The 27,786-nt window shown below is 35.6% G+C and overlaps 1 protein-coding gene across 3 annotated transcripts; it reads left to right on the plus strand.

The window, feature by feature from the left end:
• The first annotated feature begins 463 nt into the window (after window positions 1–463).
• On the plus strand, window positions 464–27,226 carry RBM39 (RNA binding motif protein 39). Of its 3 annotated transcripts, none has more exons than XM_027867052.1 (17): window positions 464–569; window positions 1,388–1,451; window positions 3,275–3,324; window positions 8,167–8,361; window positions 10,870–10,935; window positions 11,037–11,090; window positions 13,295–13,412; window positions 14,496–14,648; window positions 15,570–15,707; window positions 16,697–16,762; window positions 19,672–19,876; window positions 20,392–20,469; window positions 22,645–22,677; window positions 24,478–24,559; window positions 25,020–25,125; window positions 26,047–26,125; window positions 26,212–27,226. In XM_027867052.1, the coding sequence occupies exons 2-17, from the start codon at window positions 1,401–1,403 to the stop codon at window positions 26,310–26,312; spliced, it is 1,575 nt and encodes a 524-aa protein (XP_027722853.1). In that variant the 5' UTR covers window positions 464–569; window positions 1,388–1,400; the 3' UTR covers window positions 26,313–27,226. The 3 variants fall into 3 exon arrangements, with proteins under 3 accessions (XP_027722853.1, XP_027722854.1, XP_027722855.1); XM_027867053.1 differs by having other exon boundaries at window positions 11,040–11,090; XM_027867054.1 differs by lacking the exons at window positions 24,478–24,559; window positions 25,020–25,125; window positions 26,047–26,125; window positions 26,212–27,226 and adding an exon at window positions 22,856–23,203.
• The last annotated feature ends 560 nt before the right edge of the window (window positions 27,227–27,786 follow it).

The raw sequence follows: 27,786 nt of genomic DNA on the forward strand, positions 1-27,786 counted from the left end.
TTTCCACCCTTCCTAGGCTGGGGTGGGTGGGAGGGAGGGAGGATTTAGAAGTTGTCTTTCCAGGGGGAGGGGAAGAGAGAGGGAGGAGGGTGGGCACGTCTCTGGCGCAACTCTTGCGCGAGATTGTGCAGCAGCTCTTTAGCCGCTGCAGATTCTCGCGATATTTCAATGGGTCAGCGCTTTGGCCAGAGCAGTTTCTCGCGAGAGCCCGTGCTGGGGGCGCTGTGTGGCCCCGTCTGTGTGTGTGTTTGCGTGTGTGTATATGTGTGTTCGTGAGTGTGTGTGACTGGGAAAGCAGCGGCCGCCATTTCAGGGAGTTGCAGTCACTGTCGCACGGTTGGATACCGATTTGCCGCAAGCCGCCGCTCTGCTTCACCCGCGCGGGCTCTTCTAATCCCATTATTCTCTTTTAGATCCGCTCCGGCCCTGCCGCCCTCTGCGCCCGAAACTCGGGCTGGGCGGGCGGGACGGACCGCGGCCTGGGCCCAGGCCGCAGCGGCTTAACAGTAGCCCCGGCGGCAGCGCCTCCCCGAAACGCGAGCACCACACTTGCTCGAGAGCCCGCACAGGTAAGAGGTCTCGGCGATAGCTCTCTAAACCCTCCTTTTCATTACCGTTTTCTTTCTCCAGGCATGGATCCGGCCCCACCCGGGGGCCGAGGGAACTCGGATTCCCTGCGGCCGCGCCGAGCCGCCGGGGTGGCCACGAAGGGGAAGGAGGAGGGGGAGGGGTAGCTCCAAAGGGGTTAGCCGAGCTAAAGGAAAGGCCTGGGGGCCAAAGGGGAAGTTGCCGCGCCTTCGGGCAGGTTGGCGAGGAGTTTTAGGGTCTGCATTGAAGCCTCGAGGCAGGGAAGCCCCAGCGCGGACGTCGACAAGCCGCCTCCGGGAATCGTAGGCCTAGGCTGGGGCGCTTGGGGTGGCCGTGACCTCTCAACATGGCGCGGAACGAGCGCGGCCCTGGCAGAGCCCCCCGCCCTTCCTAAGGGAGTTTCCCTCAGCCCTTAATATGGCAAGCGGCAAGGACTGGCCCTGGGTGTCCCTACTTGAAGCTGGTGAGCCACTTGTAGGTGCCCACGGTTCCCCCTTCGGCCCTCGGCCTGTGTGAGGTAGGCCGGCTAGTGTGAGGTAGGCCACCCACCCCACCCCCACCCCAAGCATCTATGACATGCGAGGCAGTCAGTCCTCTCTGTGTTCTTGTCCCAGGCAGTTTGCTTGACCGAGGCATCCCTGTTGCCCGGCATTGAAGTGCGTTATTAAGTAACTAGGTTACTAAACAACTTGAGGATACTTCTGATGTTGGGAAAGAACTGTTTCCAGAGTTTAATAACGAAACCAACTCAGTCAAGTAAAATGCAAGCTTAATGAAAAAGCCCTTGCTTTTTTTGTAGGTGTTGTGAAAGAATGGCAGACGATATTGATATAGAAGCAATGCTTGAGGCTCCTTATAAGAAGGTGAGAAAAACATGTCGGTGAGGTTTTATATATTCCTTAATTTAGCATTATTCATGAAACTACTGCTGAAATGTAAACTAACATCCCCGGAGCCCTCATGATTTATCTTATCAGAGATGCATTACATGTAACTTACAAAGTAAATATATGCTATTGATGTAATAATATTGTGCAGTAGTTTCACTTCAGCGTGATGAATAAATGCCCATCTATCTCTCTTTGTAGACTTGCCTAACGATATCTCACCTCTACTCCCATGAATTCACCTTTGATTCCAGTGTGAACTGTCAATCATAAGGTAGTAATTGAGTGACTTATCGCTGTACCGTGGTCCCCTAGGTAAAATGACTCGACTAAGAATTACCAGCTCCAGTTTGGTATAGCAAGAAGGTGAATGCAGTGGTTTGGGAAAATAGCAGGGGTCCAAGAATAATCTTATTTACCAGTCTGTGGCAAGTAAATATTTTAATGAGGAAAGTTTTCTCAACTCATGTAATGAGTGAGATTTGTATTTTTATCTTATTTTTTTGGTGTAGACGACTGGTGATAGTAAAATCTTAAAAACAGGTCAGGTTACAATCAGCTACTAAGTTAAAAGCACATGATAAATTCTTGGATCCCTGAACAGAAATTTCTTAGCAAATTAAAGAGGCAGTATCACAGTGCAGTGTTATTTTAAAACTTGTACTGTCCTCACTTTTGTAATAACTTAATTAGGACCTGCTATAATATTTCACACAAAATCTTTTTTTAAAAATGTTTTGGATGATGTAGAGTAGCTAGTTTTTGACCCATTTCTCTATGGCAGCAAAACTATACTGTCTTTTCATTCTTTCACCAGATGGTGGTGAAAATGTTAACTATATGCATGCATTATCACTGGTTTCACAAACTGTAGACTTTATAAGTTAGCAGTTATACTCTTAGTACAACTGGTGTAAATAAAATTAAAATAAAACTGGTGTGATTTTTAAAAATAAAACCGCTATTTGTTTTGGAGTATGTAGCTCGACCATGTGGTACCAATTGTGGATGAGTATTTATTAGCTGTAAACACTGTATACTTAGTTTTAAGTAATAACATAGAATCTTGAAAGAGCTACTTTCATAATGTGTAATGTTAAGATTTTTGTGCTACCCATAGTTTAACATGGATATTTTTCCATGTAAAACAGGTATGGAAATAGGGAATGTTTAGGCTGGACTGGTGGATTATTAATGACTTTCTTGGGTTCTTGGGAGTCAACATTACTAAAGCAGTGTGAATCCCTGTTTGCTTCAGGGCGAGATGTGTGACAGAGGTGGCATCAAGCTCTTACAGTCCCAACCCTCCAACGAAAATGGGCGAAGATCTCAGGAATGGCATCGGTCACAGGAAATCGATAGTGGCTGGCTGCTAGCATGGCCACTTGGGGCTTAGGCAGAAATATAGCCGTGGTACTGATGAAAGGGACATAGTACATGGAATAAAACTTCAAACATGAGTCTTTATGTTTTATAGAAATTACATTTATCCACTTAACCACTTCAGTGCTATAAATCTATAGGATAACTTATTTAAACTTTGTAAAAGATACCTAAAGCTTAAATTGTTTTATATGGACAGCATAATTCTTGCTTTTTATTGTATGCCTAAAATGTAAACAGCAAAGTGGTTAAACATACCCATCTAAATTCTTCTTATAGCTTTCCAAATTAAACTATAAATAAGTAATTAGTTTTTAAATTGTCTTGTATTTTTTTATTCCTGTTCCCTTTACCCTTTGACAACTTGAAATGTTTCCACTTCGTCCTCATGATGTTCTTCTATCAACCCTGCTTAGGATGAGAACAAGTTGAGCAGTGCTAACGGCCATGAAGAGCGTAGCAAGAAGTAAGTTTTTGGAAGGGATTTAGGGGGGATAAACTTTGTTATTTAAAGCATGGAACCTAAAGATAATAGGCAAGAACTTACTGATAGTGTCTTTTATTTACTTGGAGCCTTAGAAAGGAAATTTTTCCTTCTGGAGCCTTTTGGTTTTGCCTATTTTAGAACTTGACCTACTTTGTGTTTTGTTGTTAACCGAAGTTTAATAGGCAGTTTTTTGAGATTTCATCTACTTGCTGGTCTTTATTATTATTTTTTAAAAAATTTATTGCTCCTGTGTTCTTGTATCTTCACAACATCATCTTTCTGAACCTTATGGCAGAGCAAAATGTGCTTTAAGAACTTAAAAGGAGAAACTAGGGCACTGAAAGAACTTAAGTTCCCCAAATCATACATATAATACTATTGTCAAAGCCAAAAATAGTTGAAAGTTGCTCAGCTCCCTTTTGTAATCACAATACAAAGTTTTAATGCAATTTCTCCCTTCCTCAAGTTATGTTTCTTCACCTGAAGCATTTTGTTTTCTGTGGGTATATGAAGAACCCAAAGTAATACATCTGCTTTGGACACACACCCTTCCAGTTAGAAACTGGGTAGTCTGACCTGTTTAAAGGAGGTCATAGCAAATAATTTCTTGAAGTTCCCTTCGGCTCTAATGCCTGTGTTGTTATTTAGAAGTCTTATATCAGCATTAAATGTGTGTTTCAGGTAGTGTTTGAAATGTGTCATATTGAAAAATTTTTGATTGTAGTCATGACGCATATAATACATATTGCAAAAATGATTATAAATACTCATTTGGTTCTTTTTTTGGCTCTTTTCCTCCTAAGAGCTCAAAGTTCTTCACTATACACTACCTCATGCATCCTTACAACAACTCTGTTAGGTAGGTAGATATAATTTCCATAAAATAGATGTGTTAATTTGTTAATGAAATAGATCATTATTATTATCTGGATATACTATACCAGAAAATTTTATTTTTGTATAATATCCAAAACCTATTATAGTCCCTATTGAATTAGAGAGACGGGAGTAACTTAAATAGAATATCCTGCCTTTACATAATGTCAGTTGGGAATTCTAGGATGCAGTTGTCACAAAGCGAAATTAGGAACAGTTAGTTTATTATTTGTGGGGTTTTACTACCGTTAGCTTAATATTGAATTATGTACTCAGAAACAAACAGGTGTTTCAGAAAGGGTTCCAATGTGCCTTGAAGGGTTTTATGTACAGCCTTGGGATATTGGCAATTTCTGTAACTGCAAAAACATCTAAGAATGCAGTTGAATGGGAAGAATTTGTGCCTGAATATCATGTTTCAGTTAGAGGAAAAGCAACCTACATCCTAAATGGATATGAAGAAATAACTTTGTTTGGTTGTGGGCAGTAATTCTTTAAAGGAGTGAATGTTTTCATACGTTCCCAGTATTCCTTGTTATTGGCATCTCTTTGGATTTAGATGTAAACCTTGTTTCATCTTAATCCCAAACTTAGTCAAGCATTATGATAATGTTTTACACCCTGACTTGAAGTAAATAAATGGATATGGTAGAACTCTTATTAAAGTGGCTTAAAGAGAACAGAAAAGAGCCTTCTAGGCTTGTGTAGAAGACAAGTAGACAATTTGCTTTAATATAGGGGTTGTTTTAAATGAGAAACTGAAGTGGGGTGAGATTATTTAATGGCTTATAAAATATTTCTCTACTAAAATTACATGGTATCAAAGGTTTCTGATGCAGATAATCATTATGGATGACTAATCACAGGGATCCATTTTTCTGACATTGCTATCCCCATTACAAAAGCTTGTAAACAAGAAACCAAGGGAGCTCACTTAAATTGTAGCTAAAAGATAACAGGAAGAAGATATTACTGTTATTTGCTTCTTAAGGGTATATTTGAAAAAAGTAACTTGCCCATTATTCCAAGATATTGTGTATGTTCTAGTCTTGTTCAGATAATAATAAATGCTAGGCATTTTGACCAAATACATACTTGTTTGATTTCTCTCTCTTTGGTAAAGCAATTTGAACCACAAAATGCATATTTGGGATAATCAAGACATTGAATTATTGATTACATGGCAATTAAATCTGACCTTTTTGACCAAGGTTGATGCCAGTAATATCAGTGGGAATAAAAACATGTGCAAGTTGGGGATTTAAGTGAATATGATTTAATTCACTCTGAAGAATAACTCTGAATTTAGCAGAAGCAGTTTAACAAAAATAAAACACCTAATATATTCTATGCAAGTAAAAAGATAAAAACCAACCACGTCTCTACCCTCAAGGAGCTTACATTCAAATAGATGCATCATGTAAAAATATTGTTAAATGAGAAAAGGTTTTTAATTCTTAAAATATTTAAGGTCATGTAAAGTGTAGAGCCAGAAACATAATAGGACACCTTTACATCAGTATATTTAGTTGATCTGAAGGAAAGGTATGGTTAATGCATTTATAGCCAGTGGAGCCAATGTGACATAATATGCATTATACAAATATTTGATAAGGTGTTAAAGGATGGGCACAAAGATGAAGGTAACAAAAATGGAATATTTTGGCTACCTTAGTATAGGTATTATACAAAATTTGAACAAATGATTTTCCTTCCTTAGAAAAGCTTCAAATACCAGTGTGCGTTATGTTTAAAATTGAAATTTCCCTATATATGGAATAAGGCAAATTCACGTACAGGTTTTAATAGACATTATGACAGACGTTATTCAACAAAAACCTAAGCCAGCAAGTGGCCTACTTTAAAAGATTGTACAGAATTAAAATAAGAATTTAAGTATTGTCTTGGAATTAGGTGTAGCAAGGTCTGTCCTATTACATAGATTTTAATTTCAATCTCTTTCATTTGATTTAGGTTTCTAAAGAAACACTTAAATACTTAAGCTTTTATTCAAATAATTCAGTTAACTAATTGGTATAGTATGTTACTATTCTAGTCAGTGCAACCTTTTATACCTGACGAGCTGCCATGAGGACAAGAACCTTTTGAAGCAGCTGTTGAAAGGGGTAGCAGCCCTTTCTTTGAATTGGTCTTGGGGCCAATGACAAGTACATAAAGAGGTTGTCCACTTCATTTAGCTGTTTAATGGCCTGATATCAGTGAGCAGATGCCTTCATCCAAATCTACATAGTATTTGTGGGGCATGCCTTTATTTACTTATTTTTAGTTGACCTGCCCTATCTGTTGAGTAAAAATAAAGGTTTTGATTCTTACTCTCAAAAATCCTTCAGCAACCTATATGATAACAGTGTCAGGTTTTCCAGACAACAAAGTTGGAATGTTATCTGTTGCCTTTTTGGGCATTACTATGATGACGTCTATATAAATAATGAGTGTAGCCTAATTTTCTGACATGTGCTACTAGCATATAAATTTCTGACAGTCAGGTGGATTATCTTGAAATTTTAGACAAAGTTTCTGCCTCCTTGGAAAGCTCTACATCTCCTTGTGATTGGAGTGTGGGTTTCAAGATTCCAGAAGGTGGGTGTCTTCGTTTTCTATTTTCAATGCATTCCCAGATGACCTGCCTCCAGGATCTCTGAGGCAGATCGTAATTGCTCCTATGCTACTTTCTGCATTTAAAATTCTTCATCTGGATTAAAAATTGTTTACATTTCAAAATAACACAAGGGCCTAGAATATGTCACTAGTAGTGAATACCTGAACTTTCAGCCACTGCAAATTGACTTTCTTTAGAGGGGAAAAGAAGACTTCTTTTCTTTCTTTTTCTTACCGAAATGGTGTTGAAAGGATATCTTACCTTTAGGTATTGAACTTGGGTGGGTTAGGGAGGAATACAAATGCTTCATTCTGCAAATTAACTGGGTTGTACGTATGGGGAGTTTATTGTAGGAAAGGGCAGCATATGATCAGTTTGCAATTTTTAGTGATGTTAGCAGTATTACTGTGTTTCACTGACAATCTATTTAAATTGGACCCTAAATTGCCTATCAGGTCAATTAACTGAATTTAACCACTTCCTGTCTTGGTCATCCAAGATGTGAGCACAAGAGAAAATATAAATTCAGTACACATCCTTACATGTAACAATTAACTAAGTCCAGCAAACTAGGCATATCAGTTAAAAGAATTTGATTATGCATTAGGATATTGTCAGAGTGCTTTGTAAGTTATTTGTTATCCTCGAAGCAAAATAAAAATAAATTTGATTATGGACTTTTTTTTCCCATATCTTAAAGAAGAGACATTTAAGTCCTAAGGGTTGAGTGAGGTTAAATGTAGGGCAATATTTAGTGGGAGTTTTTTGTGTTATCATCTATCTAAATAATGGTTAAACTGCATTTACAACTCTTAATTTTAATTACTAGTTTTGGTAATATATTTCTTCATATGCAGTAGGTCAAGTTCACTAGTTACATATAGGTTGGCCTAAATTTGACTAGATAAATTCACTTTTGAACCTATCCTAGAATATGAGTTGACAGTATACCAACTAAAGACTTGAAGAAAGAAATTGATTTTCCCTGCCACTTAAAGTATTAACCAGTGGAGGACCTCATAACCATCTCCATTCTTCTGCCATGGTCTAGGAAGTTCTATCTATCAGCAGGTGCATTGAGTAGGAGTATAAGAGGTCATTTAATGGCAAACTTTTGATGCCACAGTTTTGTAGCAGGTAGAAGTAGGGTTTGGGGAAAATGTTGATTCTATTTGGGAAGGCTTTTTTTTTCTTTTTTTTTTTTAGGTTTATTCTTGAGTGACTTATATCAAAGAAATTTTATAAAAGTAAAATAAGTGAAGCCAAAGAAAGGGAAATTAGACTTATTTTGAAATTGCAAAATAAATGTAATCTTTTCTTTTCAGGAGAAAAAAAAGCAAGAGTAGAAGTCGAAGTCATGACCGAAAGAGGAGCAAAAGTAAGGAACGGAAACGAAGCAGAGACCGGGAAAGGAAAAAGAGCAAAAGCCGTGAACGGAAACGTAGCCGAAGCAAAGAACGAAGACGAAGTCGTTCTAGAAGTAGAGAACGCCGATTCAGAGGCCGCTATCGAAGTCCCTAGTATGTAATCCCTATGAATTTTATTACATCATGTTCTTGATTCATTCTTTTACTTGGTGTAATTCTTTGAAAATCAGGTTATTAAAAATAATGATAAAAGAAATATATCTTTAAATTTGAGGGATCCTAACGGATTTTTAAAGGCAACATAGGGTTAATGACATTCAAAAGCTAAAAGTAGTGAAATGAAATACCAAAAACTTGGCGAGGTGTGGTGATTCATGCCTGTAATCCCTGGTACCAGGAAGGCTGAATGAGGTTGGTGGATCACTTGAACTTAGGAGTTCTGATTCACTTCAGAACTAAATTAACTGGGTGTGTGCACAAAGTACAGCACCAGAATTATGCACCTCCAGGGGTAGGAGAACTCACTAACTAGGCTGCATAAAAAGGGACAAACCAGCCCAAGTCAGAAATGAAGCAAGCAGGTCAAAGCTCCTGTACCATTCAGTAGTAGGAAAGGGCTTATGACTGGTCACCATACTTTTAGCCTGAGCAAGATCAAATAGCTCCAGTCTTCCCATCCCCCCTAAAAAAAAGAAAAGAAAAAAACTCAAAAGCTTAGTAAAAATAACATTATTTAAACTATATTCTACTTTACATAATGGACTTCTGGCTATCGACAGTGGACTCAAAGTGCTATGTATGATGTACCAAGTTCATGAATAGATGTCATTGTGGTCCAAACCAAGAAAGAAAAAATTTCAGGAATAGATGTAGCAAATGACAAAGGACTTTTTCTAAGCAGTATTTATGTTTTCATCTTTGAGAAGACTGTATGTTAACTATTACAAATCCTTCAGTTAGTAAATACTCATATTGCTTGATATTTCTTACTTTCAAATATTAAGTCACACAAGAGAACATACACAATGGAATTTACTTTGACTAAAGTTTTAATTAATCTGAAAGGATTTTAGGGTACCCTTTTTTCCCATTTTCTACACATATCTTGAAAAATCTGTGTTTCTTACTGTTTGGGTTTCCTGATAATGACATGACAATTTGCATATAATGCCATGTTTGATGTTACAGTGAGGTTATGGAACAAAAGTTTAAAGCCAAAGCACTTGGAAACAGAATGGTCAACATAAAAACTGATTTGCTGATTGATTTTCAGTGTTTGGGAAAATAAGACATATTAAAGTAGGTAAAAGCCAAATAGCTAACTCTTAAGGAATTCCCACTATAATAACAATATATGTAACTCTTATTCACACAAAACTGAAAATCAAGAAGAGCCCATAACGTCTAGACCTGGCTCTATATTAATTAGCTCTGTGAATCTCCCTTGTAAGATATAACTACTTTTCTGGGCTTCTTTTCAGTCTTCGTAAAATTCAAGGATTGGTGTCTGTGGGCCCCAGTAAATCCTATAAAAATAGTAGCTATAAACTGAAAAGTAATGATTTGCTACATAAACTGGGCATGAAAGGACAGTATCGTTGCTATCTGAAAAAAACAAGTTCTGCCACTATATGCTTTTTTTTTAAACTTCAGCATTTTATTTAGCAACTTTCCAAATAGTATAAAATTATAATAGAGATTGAATAAACTTTTGTGCAATGTGGTATTACTGCTAATATTTAATTGTATGTTTTTATAAAGATTTTTATTTTGAATACATAGTTTATGTTCAAAAAATATTTCCACTGTTTTCCTATTATAAGAAATCCATGTAAAATGAGATTTACTTAGCAGAAGTTCACATTAAAATAATGGGGCAGGGCTATTAAAATGAAAAGTACTACTAATTTGTTTCGTTTTGCTTTACATTTTAATGATTGAACATTGTAGAAATATTGAAAATCTACCACCTGAGATTTAGCCATCTTAATTGTATACTTTATTTTTTGGTATGTTATTAAAGTAGAAAGGACAAATAATGGAATTTTATGGATTTAATTCCAACACCACCACCACCCATCCCTGAAAAATGGCTAGTGGTTATTATCCCTTGACTAAAAGATATTTTTAATCTTTTAAACATGTAACATTTATACTTGAGACATCTGTGAATTAGGTGCTAAGATTTATTTAAAGGATCTTTTAAACACCCCATAGTTAATTCTGACACAGACCAGCTATTTCTTTGGTGGGGTGTTTTGTTTTGTTTTGTTTGGTTTTTTAAAATAAAAGTAAAAGTAAATTACTTTAAGCTAGGCAATAGCTCAAACATACCACTTCATTATGTTCTCAAGATAAAGGCCTTTTTTTAAAAAAATTCATTGAATCCAAACTGATGTCCTGAAATAAAAGTGCAAAGTAATCTCTATGAAAGCCCCTCTTCAGATGTTGATGAAATTTTTCTCAAACCTGGAGTTAGGGGAGCAATACAAAACATTTTCTTATTAAAAATTGGTGATCATTGTACAGTTTTGTGGCACAGAATACTAGAAATTATCTCCTAGAGCAGCAAGGGTTCTTAACCTGGATCTGTGAACTTGTTTTTAATAACTATTTTAAGATAAGTGGGTTCCTTTGTAATCTTTGTGTTTTTCTTTATAGCTCCGGACCAAAATTTAACAGTGCCATCCGTGGAAAGATTGGGTTGCCTCATAGCATCAAATTAAGGTTTTTAAACATACTTATGAATTGTTTTAAAAAAAATTGTTTTTCAAGTAACTAGTGTGGTGTTCCTGTTTGGGTAACTTCTGAAACTTTTAACTTTACAGCAGACGCCGCTCAAGAAGCAAAAGTCCATTCAGAAAAGACAAGAGCCCTGTGAGGTAGCTGTTGTCCCTATTTCTTATCTTCTCACAAGCTTTCAGCCTTACTAAAACTTAGGCAATTTATGATACTGAAAAACTTAACTGTGTTTAATAATTTGGTATACACATAATACCTTGCTGTTTTTGCAAGTTTACTCTTGTAGCCCATGTTTACTAAGATACCCAAAATCCCAGCAAGTTGTTGACAGCTTTCATTTTTCCCTTTATAAAAATAATTATGCAACTAAAAAGGGCCAAAATTATACTGTGCTAATGGTGTATCTAAAAAAGAACTTTTCCTTTTAATGAACTACAAGTCCCCATAACAATAGCACTGCTATTGGTATGTGTTAACTCAATATTGTGAAAATTATTAAAGTTCAAATTTAATACTGCATTTAGCTTAATGTGACACAGGAGATAGAGTCAGACCACTAATTTGTTTTCTTAGACTTGATGTTTTCCTAATTGACTCTTTGCTGCTGTAAAATAAGAAGTATCAGACTTCATCAGACCAACTGTCCATCCAACCTAGTGTTCTGTCCGTCCATGACATCCTCAGAAGGTTAAGGTTATATTCTCTTCCCCATACCCTTCCACCTTGAAAAAAATAATCCACATAATTTTCTTTGCTTCACTGAGAAATCTGTTAGGCATTTATCATCCATGAATTTATCCATGCCCTCAATTGGAATTTGTATTCACAATAAGACTTGTGATAACTTACGGAAGTTTTATTCATTATATAAAGTAGTACTTTATTTTTAACTACTTTGTATAATTTAATTCCAATTTTTGTGTATACCATATAATTCTGGATTTGCCAGAAAAGCTTTTATCCTACTATGCCCTTCATGGTCATGTCTATTTTAATTATATTTACATAAAGAAATTCCTCTAATCCCTGTATCCTGATAGTTATTCTCTGGATCTTCTCCAGCTGTGCCAATTCTTTGTCTTGTTTGAAGTGCAGTCATCAGGATTACATTTTATGAATTTAAAAATAGCATTTCAGGGGTAGATACTGGAAATTGACTGATTTTTTATAAAAGGTCAGGCATTCATTTTTACTACTTTGTTTCCAGTATGATTCTTGATGATGCCTGGTATTTTGTTGGCCCTTTTAGTCACCAGAGTACATTTGGTTGCTAACTTCAAGGAAACACACCTACAGTGACTCTTGAGCCTTTTCGTTTGTTGATAGCTGAGTCTTATTTTAATCATTCCTCCCCCATACTTCACTTTCTTCCCATTTGAGTAGCTTATATGCTCTTTTCAGCTTAAGCTTTACACTATAGTTTTTACAATCATCTAAAAAAAAAGTTTAGTGTAATTCTCAAACTTGGTATGATACCTCTTAATGCTAAATGCTACAGTGTCCTTGAAGAGGACTCTCAGTATAGAGGAATGCCCATTTATTCCTAGACATCACTTCCTTGTGTAAATGGCAGTTGATAATCCAAGACAGAATATTCCTCTTAATCTGAGAAAGATGCGTTATTTTGTTTTAATTTGCTTCTTTGGGGCTAGGAAGCAGGTTTTAAAATAGGACCTTGAAAAGATTTCTTTAAAACCTAAATACACTACAGTGTTCTCCTGCCCCATCCTATGTTTATTCATCTTCAAAGAACTTCAGTTATAAAAATTGAAGAGCTCTCCCATTTTCAAAGGGTGGTTGTAGTGAAGTATATTAGAAGAAACCTTGAGTTTCTAATTATATATGGTGAAACCTAAGGGTTTTCACTGGACATCTCAACCCCCAAATATATTTGAGCTGCTTTGACAAGCTTGCCAACCCATATTGATAGTATTTGGGAATGTACACTGGGATGAGTCTTGCTTAGGTGGTATTATAGGAATAAAAGCTTCGTTCCCTAGATGATAATGAAAAAATTATCTGGGGAGGTTTTATTGTCATGGATTTTGATTTATGCAACTGGTATCTTTGTGGAGATAGTTGTAGGCATAAAGAACTTTTAATTTCCAGTTTATTCTGAAACAGGCAGTGTGCTATAGTGGAAAGAGCACTAGATTAGGAGTTTGAATTATAGTCCTGGTTTTACTTCTAATTTGGACACATTATTTCACCACTTTGGCCGCTTATAAATTGAGTGAATTAGACTATTAAGAGTTATCTTGAAGGTCCTTTCCTTCACATTCTAAAATTCTGTTAACTTTGTGATTAGAATTTAAGCAGGTATTAACTTAGTTTCTCTCTTCAGAGAACCTATTGACAACCTTACTCCAGAGGAAAGAGATGCTAGGACTGTGTTCTGCATGCAGCTGGCAGCAAGAATTAGACCAAGAGATCTGGAGGAGTTTTTTTCTACTGTAGGAAAGGTAATTATCTTGTTTATTACAAATGGTTAGAAGCAAGGATAAGTCTAGGAGGGAAAAGTGGTGGAGGGGAAAAGAATAATAAGGAAGAAATAAATATTTTAATAAATTTCAGGTAAACTTAGTAATGTTATGTTCAGCATATCAAAGTTATTTCATTATAGTTGAAAACCATATTTTCCCATCATAATCTATAGTAAAAGGAAGAGATGATTTGGAGTCAGAGCTTAGGTTCAGATCTTAACTCTGCCATTTATTATTCCTTTCTGACTTTTGGCAAGTAATCTTACTTTGAGCTTGAGTTTTCTCTTGTAAAATGTGAGGGGGTTAGATCTATAATGTGACCTCAGGATGAATGGCACCAAACTGACACCCAAAAAACGTTCAGTACCTGAAAAATGGAAAGGGTGAAGCTTTTGTTGGAAATTTTTGAGATTATAAATGAATTTTGTATTTGTGATTAAGAAGTTTGAGATTGTAAAAAAGAATTGGACATACATTTGATTCTTAGGAAACAATATTAATGTTTTGGTTGTCTGTCCATATAAACTGTGCTTTAAAACTGAGGGATCTTAATATTTAAAAATCTGTGAGAAGGGTTTCATAGGCTTTCCCAGGCTGCCCTGACACAAAAAATAGACTAAAAAACCCCTGCTTAAAAGGGAACTATTAGAGAATTATTTGTTGGAACCAAATTATTAAGGCATTGTTCATATGACCTCACTGCCAGGACATGGAAATAGTCCTTTGTGATAAATCAACAAGCATTTGGCTGGCACTGTGTCCTGTATTATAGTATTAAGTAAGTAAAAACTAATTGATAATCTGAGTTGAGTAGAATGCAGAACAACTTCTGCCCTGGGCCCCATTGCTACTGTCACCCTTACTCTCCCTCACCACTTATCTACTCTTTTTTCATTCCAGCTAAAATAAACTCTCTGGGGATATTTGCATGTTAAACATAGTATTTCTTCTAAGAAAGAAAATAGGATGCCTTTCTCTGCCCAAATGTAAAGGTATAGAATTAATACTAACTCCAATGTTCTAGTTTTATAAAGCTTACTTTTCTACCTATTTTTGTTACAGGTCCGTGATGTAAGAATGATTTCTGATAGAAATTCCAGAAGATCCAAAGGAATTGCTTATGTAGAGTTTGTTGATGTTAGCTCAGTGCCTCTAGCAATAGGATTAACTGGCCAGCGTGTCTTAGGAGTGCCTATCATTGTACAGGCCTCACAGGTAATTTAATTTTCTGCTAGTTAGGGAATTTTTATTAGAGTTTTGATATGGTCTATTTACAGTTTTTCTCTGCCACTTCCCTTGTTTACCATGATTATAAATTTATTGTCAATGTTGGCTTAACTAATTAAGAAGTCTTACATCACAGAAACACAATATTTAGTATTTTTAAAATCATCACATGCTTATGGAGTGGGCAATTTGTAGAGATTTTAATACTATTATACTTAATATCTTATACACAACTTACTTAACAGATAAGAACACTAGCATGTTTAATTGTCCATCTTTTATTTAAAAAGAATAACGTCAATGAAATCAGGTCAGGTTGCTAATTTCTATTTTGCCTAAAAATCTGTTTTAATACAGTGAACTTACCCTATTTCACAAAAAATATGAATGTACTTTATAAATGACACTCCACTATTTAAGATTATCTATGACAAAATTAAAAGTTGAAGGTTTTGTCTTAGACATTCCTTTTTGGATGACAATTTAGGAAAGAGGGAAAGTAATAAACATTTATATAGTACCTCCTACGGAAGCACTGTGTTGAGTGCTTTACAAATATCTCATTTGATTTTGATATATTTAACACTCACTGTTAAGTGTGTATGTGTGTAACATTTTCTGCTTAGTAAGTTACAGTTTTGGGTTACTGAGGCAAAAGAACTAGGGTTAGGAGCAACGTGGTTATCAATGAGCAGATCAGGGCATATAGTCTCCAAAAAATAATGTAGTTAACTTTGATTACCTTGTATATAATGGGTTCTTAGCCAAATAAAATTTAGATAAATGGGCGTGAATGTGATTGAGGAAATACCGCTTAACATTTTTGGAATCATCTTAACATCAGAATGTTCAGTTTTGCTGTGTTTTGCCTGTAATCATTGTTAATGGTCGGTTTTCATTTGTGTGTAGGCAGAAAAGAATAGAGCAGCAGCAATGGCAAATAACCTACAGAAAGGAAGTGCTGGACCCATGAGGCTTTATGTAGGATCATTACACTTTAACATAACTGAAGATATGCTTCGTGGAATCTTTGAGCCTTTTGGCAGGGTGAGTTCTTTTTCAAATTCTCAGTCCTTCTAATCTAAACTGAGTAACTTAATCTGAATCCTTTACCCCAAGGACCTGTTGTGCATTTCCTGACTTTAATATTAATAATTTAAATTGAAATATTAATGGTCTCACAGAACAGAAAAATTATGGCACTGTCCATAGAAAGTCCTTTTAACTTTCATTTTAATTTGAGTTCCAAATTCTTTCCCTTTAGCTGCTTCACACCCATTTAAAGGCAAGCAATATATTATTCATGCAAAGTCATGCAAAAGATGTTTCCATATTAATAGCTACATTGCAAAAGGGGGAGGGGGACAAGAAAAAACTTTTTTAAAGTATGCTTCAATCTGTGCTCAGAATTCATCAGTTGTCCCTGTACATGGATAGTGTTTTTCATCCTCAGTCCTTTGGAATTATCTTAATCAGAGTAGCTAAGTCTTTCACAATTGATCATCCTTAAAGTATTGCCATTATGTGCAATGTTTTCTTGGTTCTGCTCACTTCACTTTGCATCAGCTCATATGGGTCTTGCCATGTTTTTTCCAAAACCACTCCTTTGTCATTTCTTACAACACAGTTTTAATTTAAATTTCTCATTATTATTTAGAGCATATGTTATGTGACTTAATAGTTCTAATTTTTTTTTCTCTGAAAATTGTTCATATTCTTTGACCACTTATCACTTGGGGAGTGGTTCTTATTTTTACAAATTTGGGTCCGCTCCCTATATATTTGAAAAATGAATCCTTTATCAGAGAAACTTGATAATGTTTTAAAAGATATATATTTGATTAGGAAGGTGATAGAAAAGACTTGACTCTGTGTTGGAAATTTCTGATATTTGGTTTAAACATGGATGCCTCTTAAAAAAAATTTTAGAGTTTCTATTTAATATTAGCCTTATTCTGTATTTTAACACATTTTCATTGAGCTGTTAACACTAACTTTCATCATGTGTTACAGTCAGTTATCTGATCCAATTTCAGATTGAAAGCATCCAGCTGATGATGGATAGTGAAACTGGTCGATCTAAGGGATATGGATTTATTACGGTAAGTTTTGATTATTCTAATATTAGCCAATATCAGGGTCTAAAGTTGATGTCTTATTTTAGAGTAAAGCCTGATTACTGATTGATTTGCAGTAGGAGGAAATCCTATATGAATATCTACTACTTTAGTATTTTCTAGTGTTTAAGTTGAAATATTAGAAAATAATTTTGTTTCTTCCCAACATTTAAAGGAGTGCAAACTGTTTTTCTCTTTGTATTGTTACTGGCACTTAGCCTACTGTCTACACATAAGCATTTAGTAAATTCTTGTACATTTATTGATAGTGGACTTTTAATAAATGCTTGTTGCATTGAGTTGCTAATTGGGAATATATTGGTGCATTATAATGAATAGAAATGATTACAGAGAATACAAAAATGTAATATATGCAGAGTTTATTGATTTTAGGCTTTTATGGACACAAAGTTTAGATCCAATCTTGGCCTCTTGGAGTTTAGTATATGGTGGTCTTCGGAAGCAATTAAATATATAAAGGTCTTTTATTCTGGTACAGTGGGGAAAGTGGTGGATTTGGAAACAGGATCTGGGCTTGAATCCTGGCTTTTCCACTTACTAAGTGGGTGGCCTTGGAGAAGTAATGTGACCTCCTTGGTCTTCATTTTCTTCATCTGTAAAATGAATGTGTTGAACAGATTGTCTCTGTGGTCCCTTTCCTACTCTAAATCCATGTTTCCTGGTTTTAAATATTCTTTCTACAATTTTGATTGCTCTTTTCATTTACTTAGGTAACCCTATGTTCATCAACCCTATCATGAAGTTCAATCCAGCTTTCCTGGATTGAAATCTGATTATGAGTGAACATTTTATTTGCTTTATTCAATTTCACTTACTTTTATTTCTGGAGATAATTGCTCGATGGCCAGGGAAAGATTTACTACATTGACTGCCTGCAGAGCCCTAAATGAAAATAAAGTGTCATACATAACTGAACATGGCGTACACACATAATTTCATTAATAATAATTAGTATGATAAGAATTTTTCAAAATGTCTTAATCTGTTTTACTCCTCCTGTCCCCCAAATGTGTGAATTTGGATTTGATTGTCCTTTTGGAATCTTGGGGATTACACAGTTTTTTTGAGAATTAGCTTAGAGACATATTCTATAACAGTTTTTTGTTTACAAGTGAAAACATTTAGGCTCAAAAAGGTAAATTGGCTTGCCTAAAATTAAACAGCTTTCTAATGTGTTACAGGATTTATATAGAAGTGTACTTTAAATACATAAGCTAAAAACAACATTTTTGCTTAAATAGATTTGAATGTTTAATATTCCTTGAATTTGTGAATACATTTCATGTCCACTCCATCATTCTACAAATTTAGCCTATCCATAACATTTTTGGTACTGGTTGTTTTGGAAACAAGAAAATAGTCTTGAAGCTAATTGTCATTAACATTATAAATGTTCAAGAAAGATTCTACTTGTGACAATTTAATTTTATCTCAAATTCCTAAAACATAGTAAACAAAGATCTACCCAACTCATCCACTGATGAAAAAAAGATCTGCAAGGCAGAAGGAAAGAGTGGTTTTGTATGTGTGACAACACTGCTCTTTCCCAGTTAAATTCCATTCTTACAATTGCAGTTTGCTTTTTTTTTTTTTTTAAAACCATTGAGATATACTGAGGCTGGGTGTCAACTCATTTTTTTTTTCTCTAGGTCCTGCAGGCTAGAAATGTGATTCAGTTCTAACAAAATTCCAATACGACAAAAGAATTTGGATGTTTTGTGGAGTTGAATATAAGGAGATTTTACTTGTATACTCTCATGGTGATCTCTACACGGTTTCCCTTGGTGGTCTCATCTGTCCCATGGGTTCAGTTATTTTGCTGTAGATGACTCCCAAATCTATATATCCAGTTCTAATATCTCATCAAAATGCTAGTTTCATGCAGCCAACTGCCTGGTAGACATTTCTGCTGGGATGTGTCATTGATATCTTAAATTCAACATGCTCCAAATAGCATTTAGCGTCATGTACACTCCCCCATTCCCAAGCACTTCTTCCAAACTTCTGTTTTTATTGATGGTTTCACTGTACTCCCAGTCACCTGGATTCCTAACCTCAATGTCATTCTTAACGCTTTCTTCTCCCCCAGTCCCTTAACACAGTATCTAATAAGTTGCCAAGTTCAATTGATTGTATTTCTGTAGCATTTCACAGCTTTCCCTTTCTTTCCACTCCCATAGCCGCCGCCACTCTAGTCAGGTCCTCATCACCTCTCTTGGAACTATCATAATAGCCTCCTAATTTTTCCAACCAGCCTTTTAAGCCTGATTTCATATTACTCTGCTTCATGGTCTGTATGTTCCAGCCTCAGTACAGTACCTCGCAAATAGTAAGCATTTAATATATATTTGTTAGATTGAATTTGAGTGCGTGGAAAACCACTTTAAAGAAAGAAAAAGAAAAAACATTAAGGGGGAAATTTACCAAAAGATTGTTAGAATTTCTTTTAGTGAGTTGGCCTAATACCTTGAAAGATAATTATGAAATATTTGATTGGCACACTTTTCCCCCAAGCATGCCTATGAGATAAAGTGGGACTCAGTAGGTTTATTATATGAGGCCTGATCCTGTGCCTCCACATGAGAAGAGGCTGTCATCTGTGGTGGAGAATTCTGGATTGGGCTATATCCCTTTGCAGAGTTTCTGTTTTTCAAAAGGATGTGGTGCTCATAGTCTTCTTGGAGTTCAAAGAGTGTAAAAATCTGGGATCAGAGATCATTTAAAATATATTCCCTCACTGCAAATACATCATAAATTTAAGTGCTTTTCAAAAAAAAAAAAGTTAGCAATTTCTAGTATTATATGTATATGCTTTAAACATCCTGTTTACTTAAATATACAGATTAATTTACAAAACAATTTTAATTCTATAGTTTTCAGATTCAGAATGTGCCAAAAAGGCATTGGAACAATTGAATGGATTTGAATTAGCAGGCAGACCTATGAAAGTTGGTCATGTCACTGAGCGTACTGATGCTTCCAGTGCCAGTTCATTTTTGGATAGTGATGAACTGGAACGGACTGGAATTGACTTGGGAACAACTGGTCGTCTCCAATTAATGGCAAGGCTTGCAGAAGGTAAGTTTCTTGCAAGGATCTAAAAGAGTATAAAAGATGTAAGGGGGACATCACCTATCAGTGAGCAAGCATTTACTGGTGCTGTGTTCTGGGCACTGTTGTCAGAAACTGAAGCATATAAACCCTGGCTCTTAAAGGTTAACAGCACTTCTTTATTGATTCTATCCTGTGGTAAGAGAAAATGGCACAAGTTGTTTCAAATAATTATATATTTGATTATAAATGAACTAGACCATGAATCAGTAATTAAATACCTTTATGGCTATAAGTTAATGGAATATCACAATGAAATCTGTTGTTACCTGCAGGCCCTTGCTGTATACTTTGGACTTTCGCTGAGAAGTGGTTGCTGTAATAGGAAGGATATTCTAATTGTAGTCAAGACATATTTAATTATAAAAACCTTATTTCTTCGGGAGGGAATAGCAGCTCCACTGTTTGCTTTTTTGTTGTTGTTTGTTTTGTTTTCTAAAAGACAAGGTTAACATAAATATTACCTACTGCTTCTTTTATAGGTACAGGTTTACAGATTCCTCCAGCAGCACAACAGGCTCTGCAAATGAGTGGATCTTTAGCATTTGGAGCTGTAGCAGGTAGGAATTAAATCTCTAATTTTTCAATTCTTGAGTTTTTTTAATTCAACTAGCACTATTTGCCTAGATTTTTTTGTTTGAATGCTTTCAAATAGTTAGCTTTCCTTTAATTTCCTGCTGATTTGTCTTTTTTTAATGCTTTAACTGCTTCTCAGAGCCATAAAAAGTGCAGCTATTATTAACATAAGGATGTAGAATGGACTTTTTAGGGATTTTTTTTGGAAAGTGACTTGCCCAGGGTCTACAGAGACCAGATTTGACCTCAGGGCCTCCTGACTCCAGGGCCAATCCACTGCACCACCTTGCTTCCCCAAACTTTAAAATAAATGAACTTAAATATTGCGGTAATTAATACAGGATCTTTTTAATACTGGACTAACTAAAACCATCTTTCATGAATGGAACCTCTTTGTCTTTCTCATTGATTAAAGTCTGAATAGGAATTGGTCAAGGATAAAGCCTAGTGCCAAAGAGGCAGGAGTTCTTGTAGGTGACATCCATTAATCACTTCTACATAACTTTAGTTCTGTTAGCTACAAATGCACTCTATCAGCCCACATTTCATCAAGCTGTCATATATTAAGAGCTGGAATGGGAACGTTCTGCCGCCCCCCCCCCTTTTTTTAAACAGTTGAGGAAACTTGAAGCCCAGCCATTAAGTGATTTCTCCCCCTCTCGCCATTTCTTATCATTAATGTTCTTAAACCATATAAGTTTACCACGTTGGAAACAGTTGTGTAGCATATGCCACCTCATTTTATAAATCATTTTCTTTCTTCCTTTGAATTCGTTTAAGTGGTTCCTTATCTTTTAGTTAGAATTCCTTTAGGTTTTTTAATTCAAGAATGTATTAAATGCATTTACTATGTGTCGTAAGAAATAATAGCTTAAATGTTACACTATTATCTACACATGTTAAGGCTAGAGTACAGCTAATTTTGAGGATATGTGTAAAGGCATGGATAAGAATCAGTCACCAGACACAGAATATGGATGGGCTGTGATCTCTTCTGGGGTGGGGGAGGTACCAGATCCCTTGAGGGCATGGGCCTTGTAAAGCCAGATGCTATACTGTATATTTTTCTATCCTACTTGAAAACATTTTCAATATACAATAGTTGCCAAGGGAGTTTAAAGATAAAATATACCTACCTCCGAAATAGTAGAATTTCTTTTCTGAAGAATATTTTTAGTGTCTGATGTTTTAGTCTCACCAAACCTGTACCTTTTTCATAAGGCACTGTGTGAATTCCTGGAGTTACACAGGTCTGCCTCTTAGAATTCCATCTGTCTACCCCTGAATGAGTAGTTTAGGGACAACCATTTACTTTCCAGTAGAAAACTACAAAGTAGATTGAGAAAATTCTTATTCTCATTGGACAACATTCAGATATCTACTTTTTGTGGCACTTTCTATATGCTGAGCAAAGTACCTAGTCATAATCTGTGCTTTCTACTAATTTATGATTACTCAGCATACAGCAACCATCTCTTTAGTGACTGTCACCATCTGGGCTAAGAATACCTGTAAGTGCCATGGCAAGCATAATTAGGGATAGGCTGAGTAAAGGTAAAAAAAGAAAGGTCCCTGAAGAGTCACCAATGCTACTACTTGAAGATATTGTGTTTAAAAGGCACCAGTATTATTTAACAAATACGATTAGGATCTATGTTTTAAAGTTTTTCTGGGGGGGGAGGATCATACTGTTAAAGATGAAGTAGTAGTCAATTATGTTAAATTATTTAGTTTCCTTCACTCATCTAGCTTTTATTTTTATTCTTTTGGTACCCTTCCCCCTATCACCTGTAACCCTCCCCATTTACCCCCCAAAAAACTGGGATTTCCTTGTTGAGGTGGATTCTGTGTATGTGTGGATTTGTTATGTGGGTGTTTGAGAGCACTGAGAATAAGGAGAAGGATTGGGTAAGAGGCTCAAAATAAATAGTATAGTGACCCTAAACCATTAATTGCAAATGGTATTATCCACTTGGATACATAAAGACCTCAGTGTTTAATTTGGAATAAACCAGAAAGGTTTTGCTGTTAGTTCCTCTTAAAGGATTTTTATATACCTTTCTTTTTGCATATCGGTTGATATTTTCTTCAATTCATCCTATTTATGAGGTTCTCATTATTCTTGCATTGAGCCAGTATCATCTTTTCTTCTTTTTTAGATTTACAAACCAGACTTTCCCAACAGAGTGAGGGTAAGTTTTCAACTTTTTTTAATCTTTGTTTGACATATAAAATAGTTTGATACAAAATTTTACTGGAATAATAATTTGAAATTTTAAATATCATCTTGACTGGCAACCTGGGTACCATGGCTTTGGGTGAATAAATGGTCCTTTTTTGATGGTGGTCCTTCTACCCTCTCTCCTACAGGAACCTTTTTCCAAGTGTCTAAAGGCCTGGTGGGTGAAAGGCCCTTTGACTTCAGGATAGGCTCTGCTCTGACTCCAGTGAGCCTCCAAGTAGTGTACAACTGAGATGAGGTATACCTCATCTTTGAGGCTAAACATAGTGAATTGCATAGGAATTCCTGTGTCTAACAGAAGATGCAACCCAGTCAGCCTTTTCTTCCGTCTGCTTTTTGCCAATACTGTGAAGTTCAGTTACTCTCCTGAATTTTATTGTGTTATCAAGTAAAATAGACTGGGTTTCACTCATTTCTCTGACAGAAGCCATAGTTTTCATGATTCTGTGTTTTCAAGACATGTAAAGAAAAATTGTTGACTACCATTCCATCCTCTGAGTTAGAAATAATTCTTTCAGTTTCTTAGTGCTTAATATGTAATGGGCACTGTTATGGTATGTAGTGGGCCGCTTATCTTAAGCTTCAGTCTGCAATCTTAATGAATTAACAGCTTATACCAGCTGGGTTGAGAAACATAAAGTTCTTTAATACATAGTGACATAAGAAAAAAACAGTACATGAACTGGGGGAAAGGAATCCTCACTGATTGGGTAAAATAAGGAGGTCTTAACGTTAAGCTGGGCTGTTAAGAAAGGCAGAATTTCAGGAGCCAGAGGCATTTTGTTCCAGACCTAAGGGAAAGTAAGCTGAGGAATGGAACCTAGAAAGCCAAATAGATAGTTTGAGATGAATATCTATTCTGGTGGAACTCGAAATAGTTGGAATAAAGGACTGTGTGTGATAATACCTAAAGCAGGGGTTCTTAACTTATCTGTGATTTTGTCTGTTTAATATTTTGTGAATCTTAATTATAATTAGTTTTCTTTTTATTCCTATGTGTTTTTAATTGTATATATTTGAAAACATGATTCCAGAATTTCAAAAGACTGATCCAGGAGTTCATGACACATAAAAGTTAACTGATCTAGAGATTCCATGGTGCTAGATATTAGTCTGGTGTTCAAGACCAAAACAGAGTTGGAATTTTATTCAGTGGCAGTACAAGAAACTCTGAAAGGGTTTTGAACCCAGAAAAGTGGCCAGGTGCATTATATTTATCTGCTGGCAATATGAAGCAGTGCATGGGGGAAGGGGGCTCAGGTGTAAATTAATTGAGGATAAGCAGAAACAATTAGGCTGCTATTGTTGGTTTCAGGCAGGTAGTTATTAGGGGCCTGTACAGAGTTAATGACAGTGAAACAGGAAGTAAGATTTTCTTTTTTTAAACTGAACATTTACTTGATAAACCCTAGGTTAGGAGCATTCAATATAGTCCCTATCTTTCCCCATCACATTTTCCACCTTTCTCGTAGGGATTGCTTCCCAATTTCTTCTCCATATTTTCCTTTAACTTTTCCAGGTTGTTGATCTGGAATTTTTGTTTTCAAATATTTCTGAAAATGAGTTTCATTTTAAAGTAATACATGCTGGGCAAGACCACAAATGTCTTTCAGAAATTGAATCACTTTTTCCCCAAAATAAATATAACTTTGGATAAAATGAGTCACAAAGTAGGTGTAAAATTGGTGGATAATTGTGACTAGCTTACTGGATTTTAAAGCAAAAGTCTTGTCTTCTTTTTTCTCTGTAGTTACAGCTCTAGCTGCAGCCGCTTCTGTGCAGCCTCTTGCAACACAGTGTTTCCAGCTTTCCAATATGTTTAACCCTCAAACGTAAGCAATGAATTTTTGCAGAATATCTATAAATCTAAAATCCTTGCTTTTGTCGATTTTATTTGTTGGTCTTGTTTTCAATGTTTAGAGCACATCTTCTATGAATTTCAGAGCATGAAATTGGAGTATATTCTATGAAAGAAAAAGATTTGTCATAGACTTACATAGCATTTAACCAGTGGTTTGAATTTTTAAATTTTTCTCTTTCCCTGTGGTCAATCTTTATATTATGAAATTACTGTTGGAATTTTTGACCATTTACAGTTGCTAGAAAAATTTAGGAAGAATGTGGATTTTGGACATTATACTGGTTACTCTTAAGTGCTTTCAATATATTTCTTGTCGATAAAAGAGGTGGGATTTGTTGGGAGGAAATTGATTTGTCTTAGACATACGTAATAGCTTCAGAAACCTTAGCTTTATTTATACAAATCATAATTTTGACCTTTGTCTTTTACAGGGAAGATGAACTTGGCTGGGATACAGAGATTAAAGATGATGTAATTGAAGAATGTAACAAACATGGAGGAGTCATCCATATTTATGTTGATAAAAATTCAGCTCAGGTATGTTCTGCTCTGAATGGGGTAAACAGTAGCAATAACTTAATTGGCATTCTAACTAACCATTGAGTATTCCAAGAGAATACTCCTGCCTTCTGAGTCCTAACTAAAATCCCACTTATAGGAAGGTCTTTCCCAGATTCTTAATTCTAGTGCCTTTTCTCTGCTGATTTTTCCAGTTTAATCCTGTGTGTGACATATTGTTTGTGTATAGTTAGTATTTGCATGTTGTGTCTCCTCCATTAGATTGTGAGCTGAAGAGAGCAAAGACTGTCTTTTGTATTTTTATCTCCCAAAACTCAGTACTGAGTTCCTAATACATAGTAGGTGCCTAATACATAAATGACTTATTGACAGCATACTTGTTGGTGATTGTTAGGTTTCTGCTGAATGTTTTAATTCTCAAATGATGTCATCATTATATTATATAGAGATGGAATTTGCAAAGTGTTTTCTTCCTGCTGTTGAAGTATTTGATGCTTAATTAGATTTGCAACTTAAAAGTTGCAGAAAAGACAGTGTACCAACAGAAAATAAATTGATGTTGCAAAAGCAACTTTTGAAAATTATAGACAAATTGAGAAAGTTGGATTTATAAGGTATTATCTGCTGTGGTGGGACAGGACCCCATCTTGCACACAATGAAATGCTTAATAGCTTTGGAAATTAATAAAACTTGGTTTACTTTCATGTCTCTGGAGTTGTTTTCCCTTCCCTTAAATAGAGTGACAGCAGCACTTCCTGCCATCACAAAGTATAAGAATCTAGGTGAAAAGTTACTTTCTCATGTTTATTACATAGCTCTAATGAAATGGATAAAAAGCAAATGCACACAGATAGGAATACAATTGGTTTCAGACTTAATCTAGAAGAAGCCTATAGAGGGCCTGCACTCTAATAATAATTGGCTTTCTTGGGTTTCAGGGCAATGTGTATGTGAAGTGCCCCTCAATTGCTGCAGCCATTGCGGCAGTAAATGCATTGCATGGAAGATGGTTTGCTGGTAAGTCTTATCCAAAATTCTTGTAACTTGTTACAACTAAAATGTTGAAGAGAAATGAAAACATTAAATTTTTTTTTCTTCAACAGGTAAAATGATTACAGCTGCATATGTACCTCTTCCAACTTACCACAACCTTTTCCCTGATTCCATGACAGCAACACAACTACTGGTTCCCGTTCGACGATGAAGGAGAATTTAGTCCCTTATGTACATAGCTTTTTTTTTTTTTTTTAAAGAGGATTCAAACCTGAGTTATCTTTTATTTAGGTAAAACAAAAGGAAAGGGTCTACTGTCATTTGTATGCAATTCCTGTTACCTAGCCTGGAGGAGAGAAAGCTGTTATAGCAGGAATGCAGTGTGCTCATTCTCCCTAACTAGCAATTTCCACCGTATACAAAGCTGTTTTCTTGTTCTGCCTTGTAAATGTACATTTAGAACATTGACTAAGGTGATCTGTAGGAATTGAGAAATAGCTTAGACAAATGTACTTTCTGTAAAAGGCAGACAAGGATGTAATGACGTTTTTAATGTTTCAGAAGCCTAACTTTTTATGCAGCAGTTACATTTTACATTTCACTAAATGAATTTTGACACTTGGCTAATGGTTTAACAGAAATATGGTTTCTGGAATACCTATTTAGTGTTCTGTATATGGGAAATTCAGACAACTAAATGAGTCCTGACTTTGGTCAGTAATTCACCTTTCATTATGATAAACAATTGGCAAGAAAGGGAGATTCAAAAATTCAATTTCTTGATGGTAACTTTTCAATTAATGTATCTGTAAAAGTTTCTTTGTAAATATTGTGTGTTCTGGTGTGTCTAAGGTTCCAAACAAAATGATCCCTGCATTTCCTCAAATGTACAGATTATAGTGTGGTAAGCAACACAGTCTGAGCAGGAAACAGGAAATGCAGAAATAGGTTTTGTCTGGTTGCATATAATCTTTGCTCTTTTTAAGCTCTGTGAGCTCTGAAATATATTTTTGGGTTACTTCAGTGTGTTTGACAAGACAGCTTGATATTTCTATCAAACAAATGACTTTCATATTGCAACAATCTTTGTAAGAACCACTCAAAATAAAATTCTCTTTAAAAGGCCATGAGTGATTTTAATTTATATTTTCTGATGGTCAAAAATAAAAGTAAGATATGGTGGGGCTTTTTTGTTTTTTGTTTTTTTAACCAAATCAGCGTGATATAGTGGGGAAAATACTAGATTTGAAGCCAGATCTGGCCTCTCAAAAATCAGTTATGTCAGTTTTCTTTTTGGTGCTTCAGTTTCCTCATCTGTAAAATAAAGAGGGCTGGATTACATGATCCTCTAGATTTAATTTTGAAATCTGTATTCATCATCTGTTAAATATTATTTGCTATGTTGTCCACTTTCAAGTCAGTTTTTCCAACCCCAATTGGATTTTCCTCTGTACAAATTTAACACTGGTAGGATAAAATCTTCCATGTTTGTATATTGAGACTGAGGAGTACACATTCCTTTCCATTTTTTTCTTTCTTTTTGGTGAGGTAATTTGAAGTTAAGTGACATGCGCAGAGCCACACCTAGTAAGTGTTCTGTGTCTGAGGACATATTTGAACTGAGGTCCTGACTCCAGGACTGGTGCTCTATACACTGCAGCACTTAGCTGCCTCCTATATATTCC

The sequence above is a fragment of the Vombatus ursinus genome, unplaced genomic scaffold (assembly GCF_900497805.2).
Source record: "Vombatus ursinus unplaced genomic scaffold, bare-nosed wombat genome assembly UNPS02014785.1, whole genome shotgun sequence".
Lineage (NCBI taxonomy): Eukaryota > Metazoa > Chordata > Mammalia > Diprotodontia > Vombatidae > Vombatus > Vombatus ursinus.

What these genes read in the sequence shown, in the direction of transcription:
- RBM39 (XM_027867052.1), top strand. Translation starts at nt 1,401, where the DNA reads ATGGCAGACGATATTGATATAGAAGCAATGCTTGAGGCTCCTTATAAG. An exon ending in AATGGCAAGGCTTGCAGAAG is followed by an intron (nt 19,877 to 20,391) that starts GTAAGTTTCTTG and finishes CTTCTTTTATAG; the next exon opens with GTACAGGTTTACAGATTCCT. An exon ending in ACTTTCCCAACAGAGTGAGG is followed by an intron (nt 22,678 to 24,477) that starts GTAAGTTTTCAA and finishes TTTTCTCTGTAG; the next exon opens with TTACAGCTCTAGCTGCAGCC.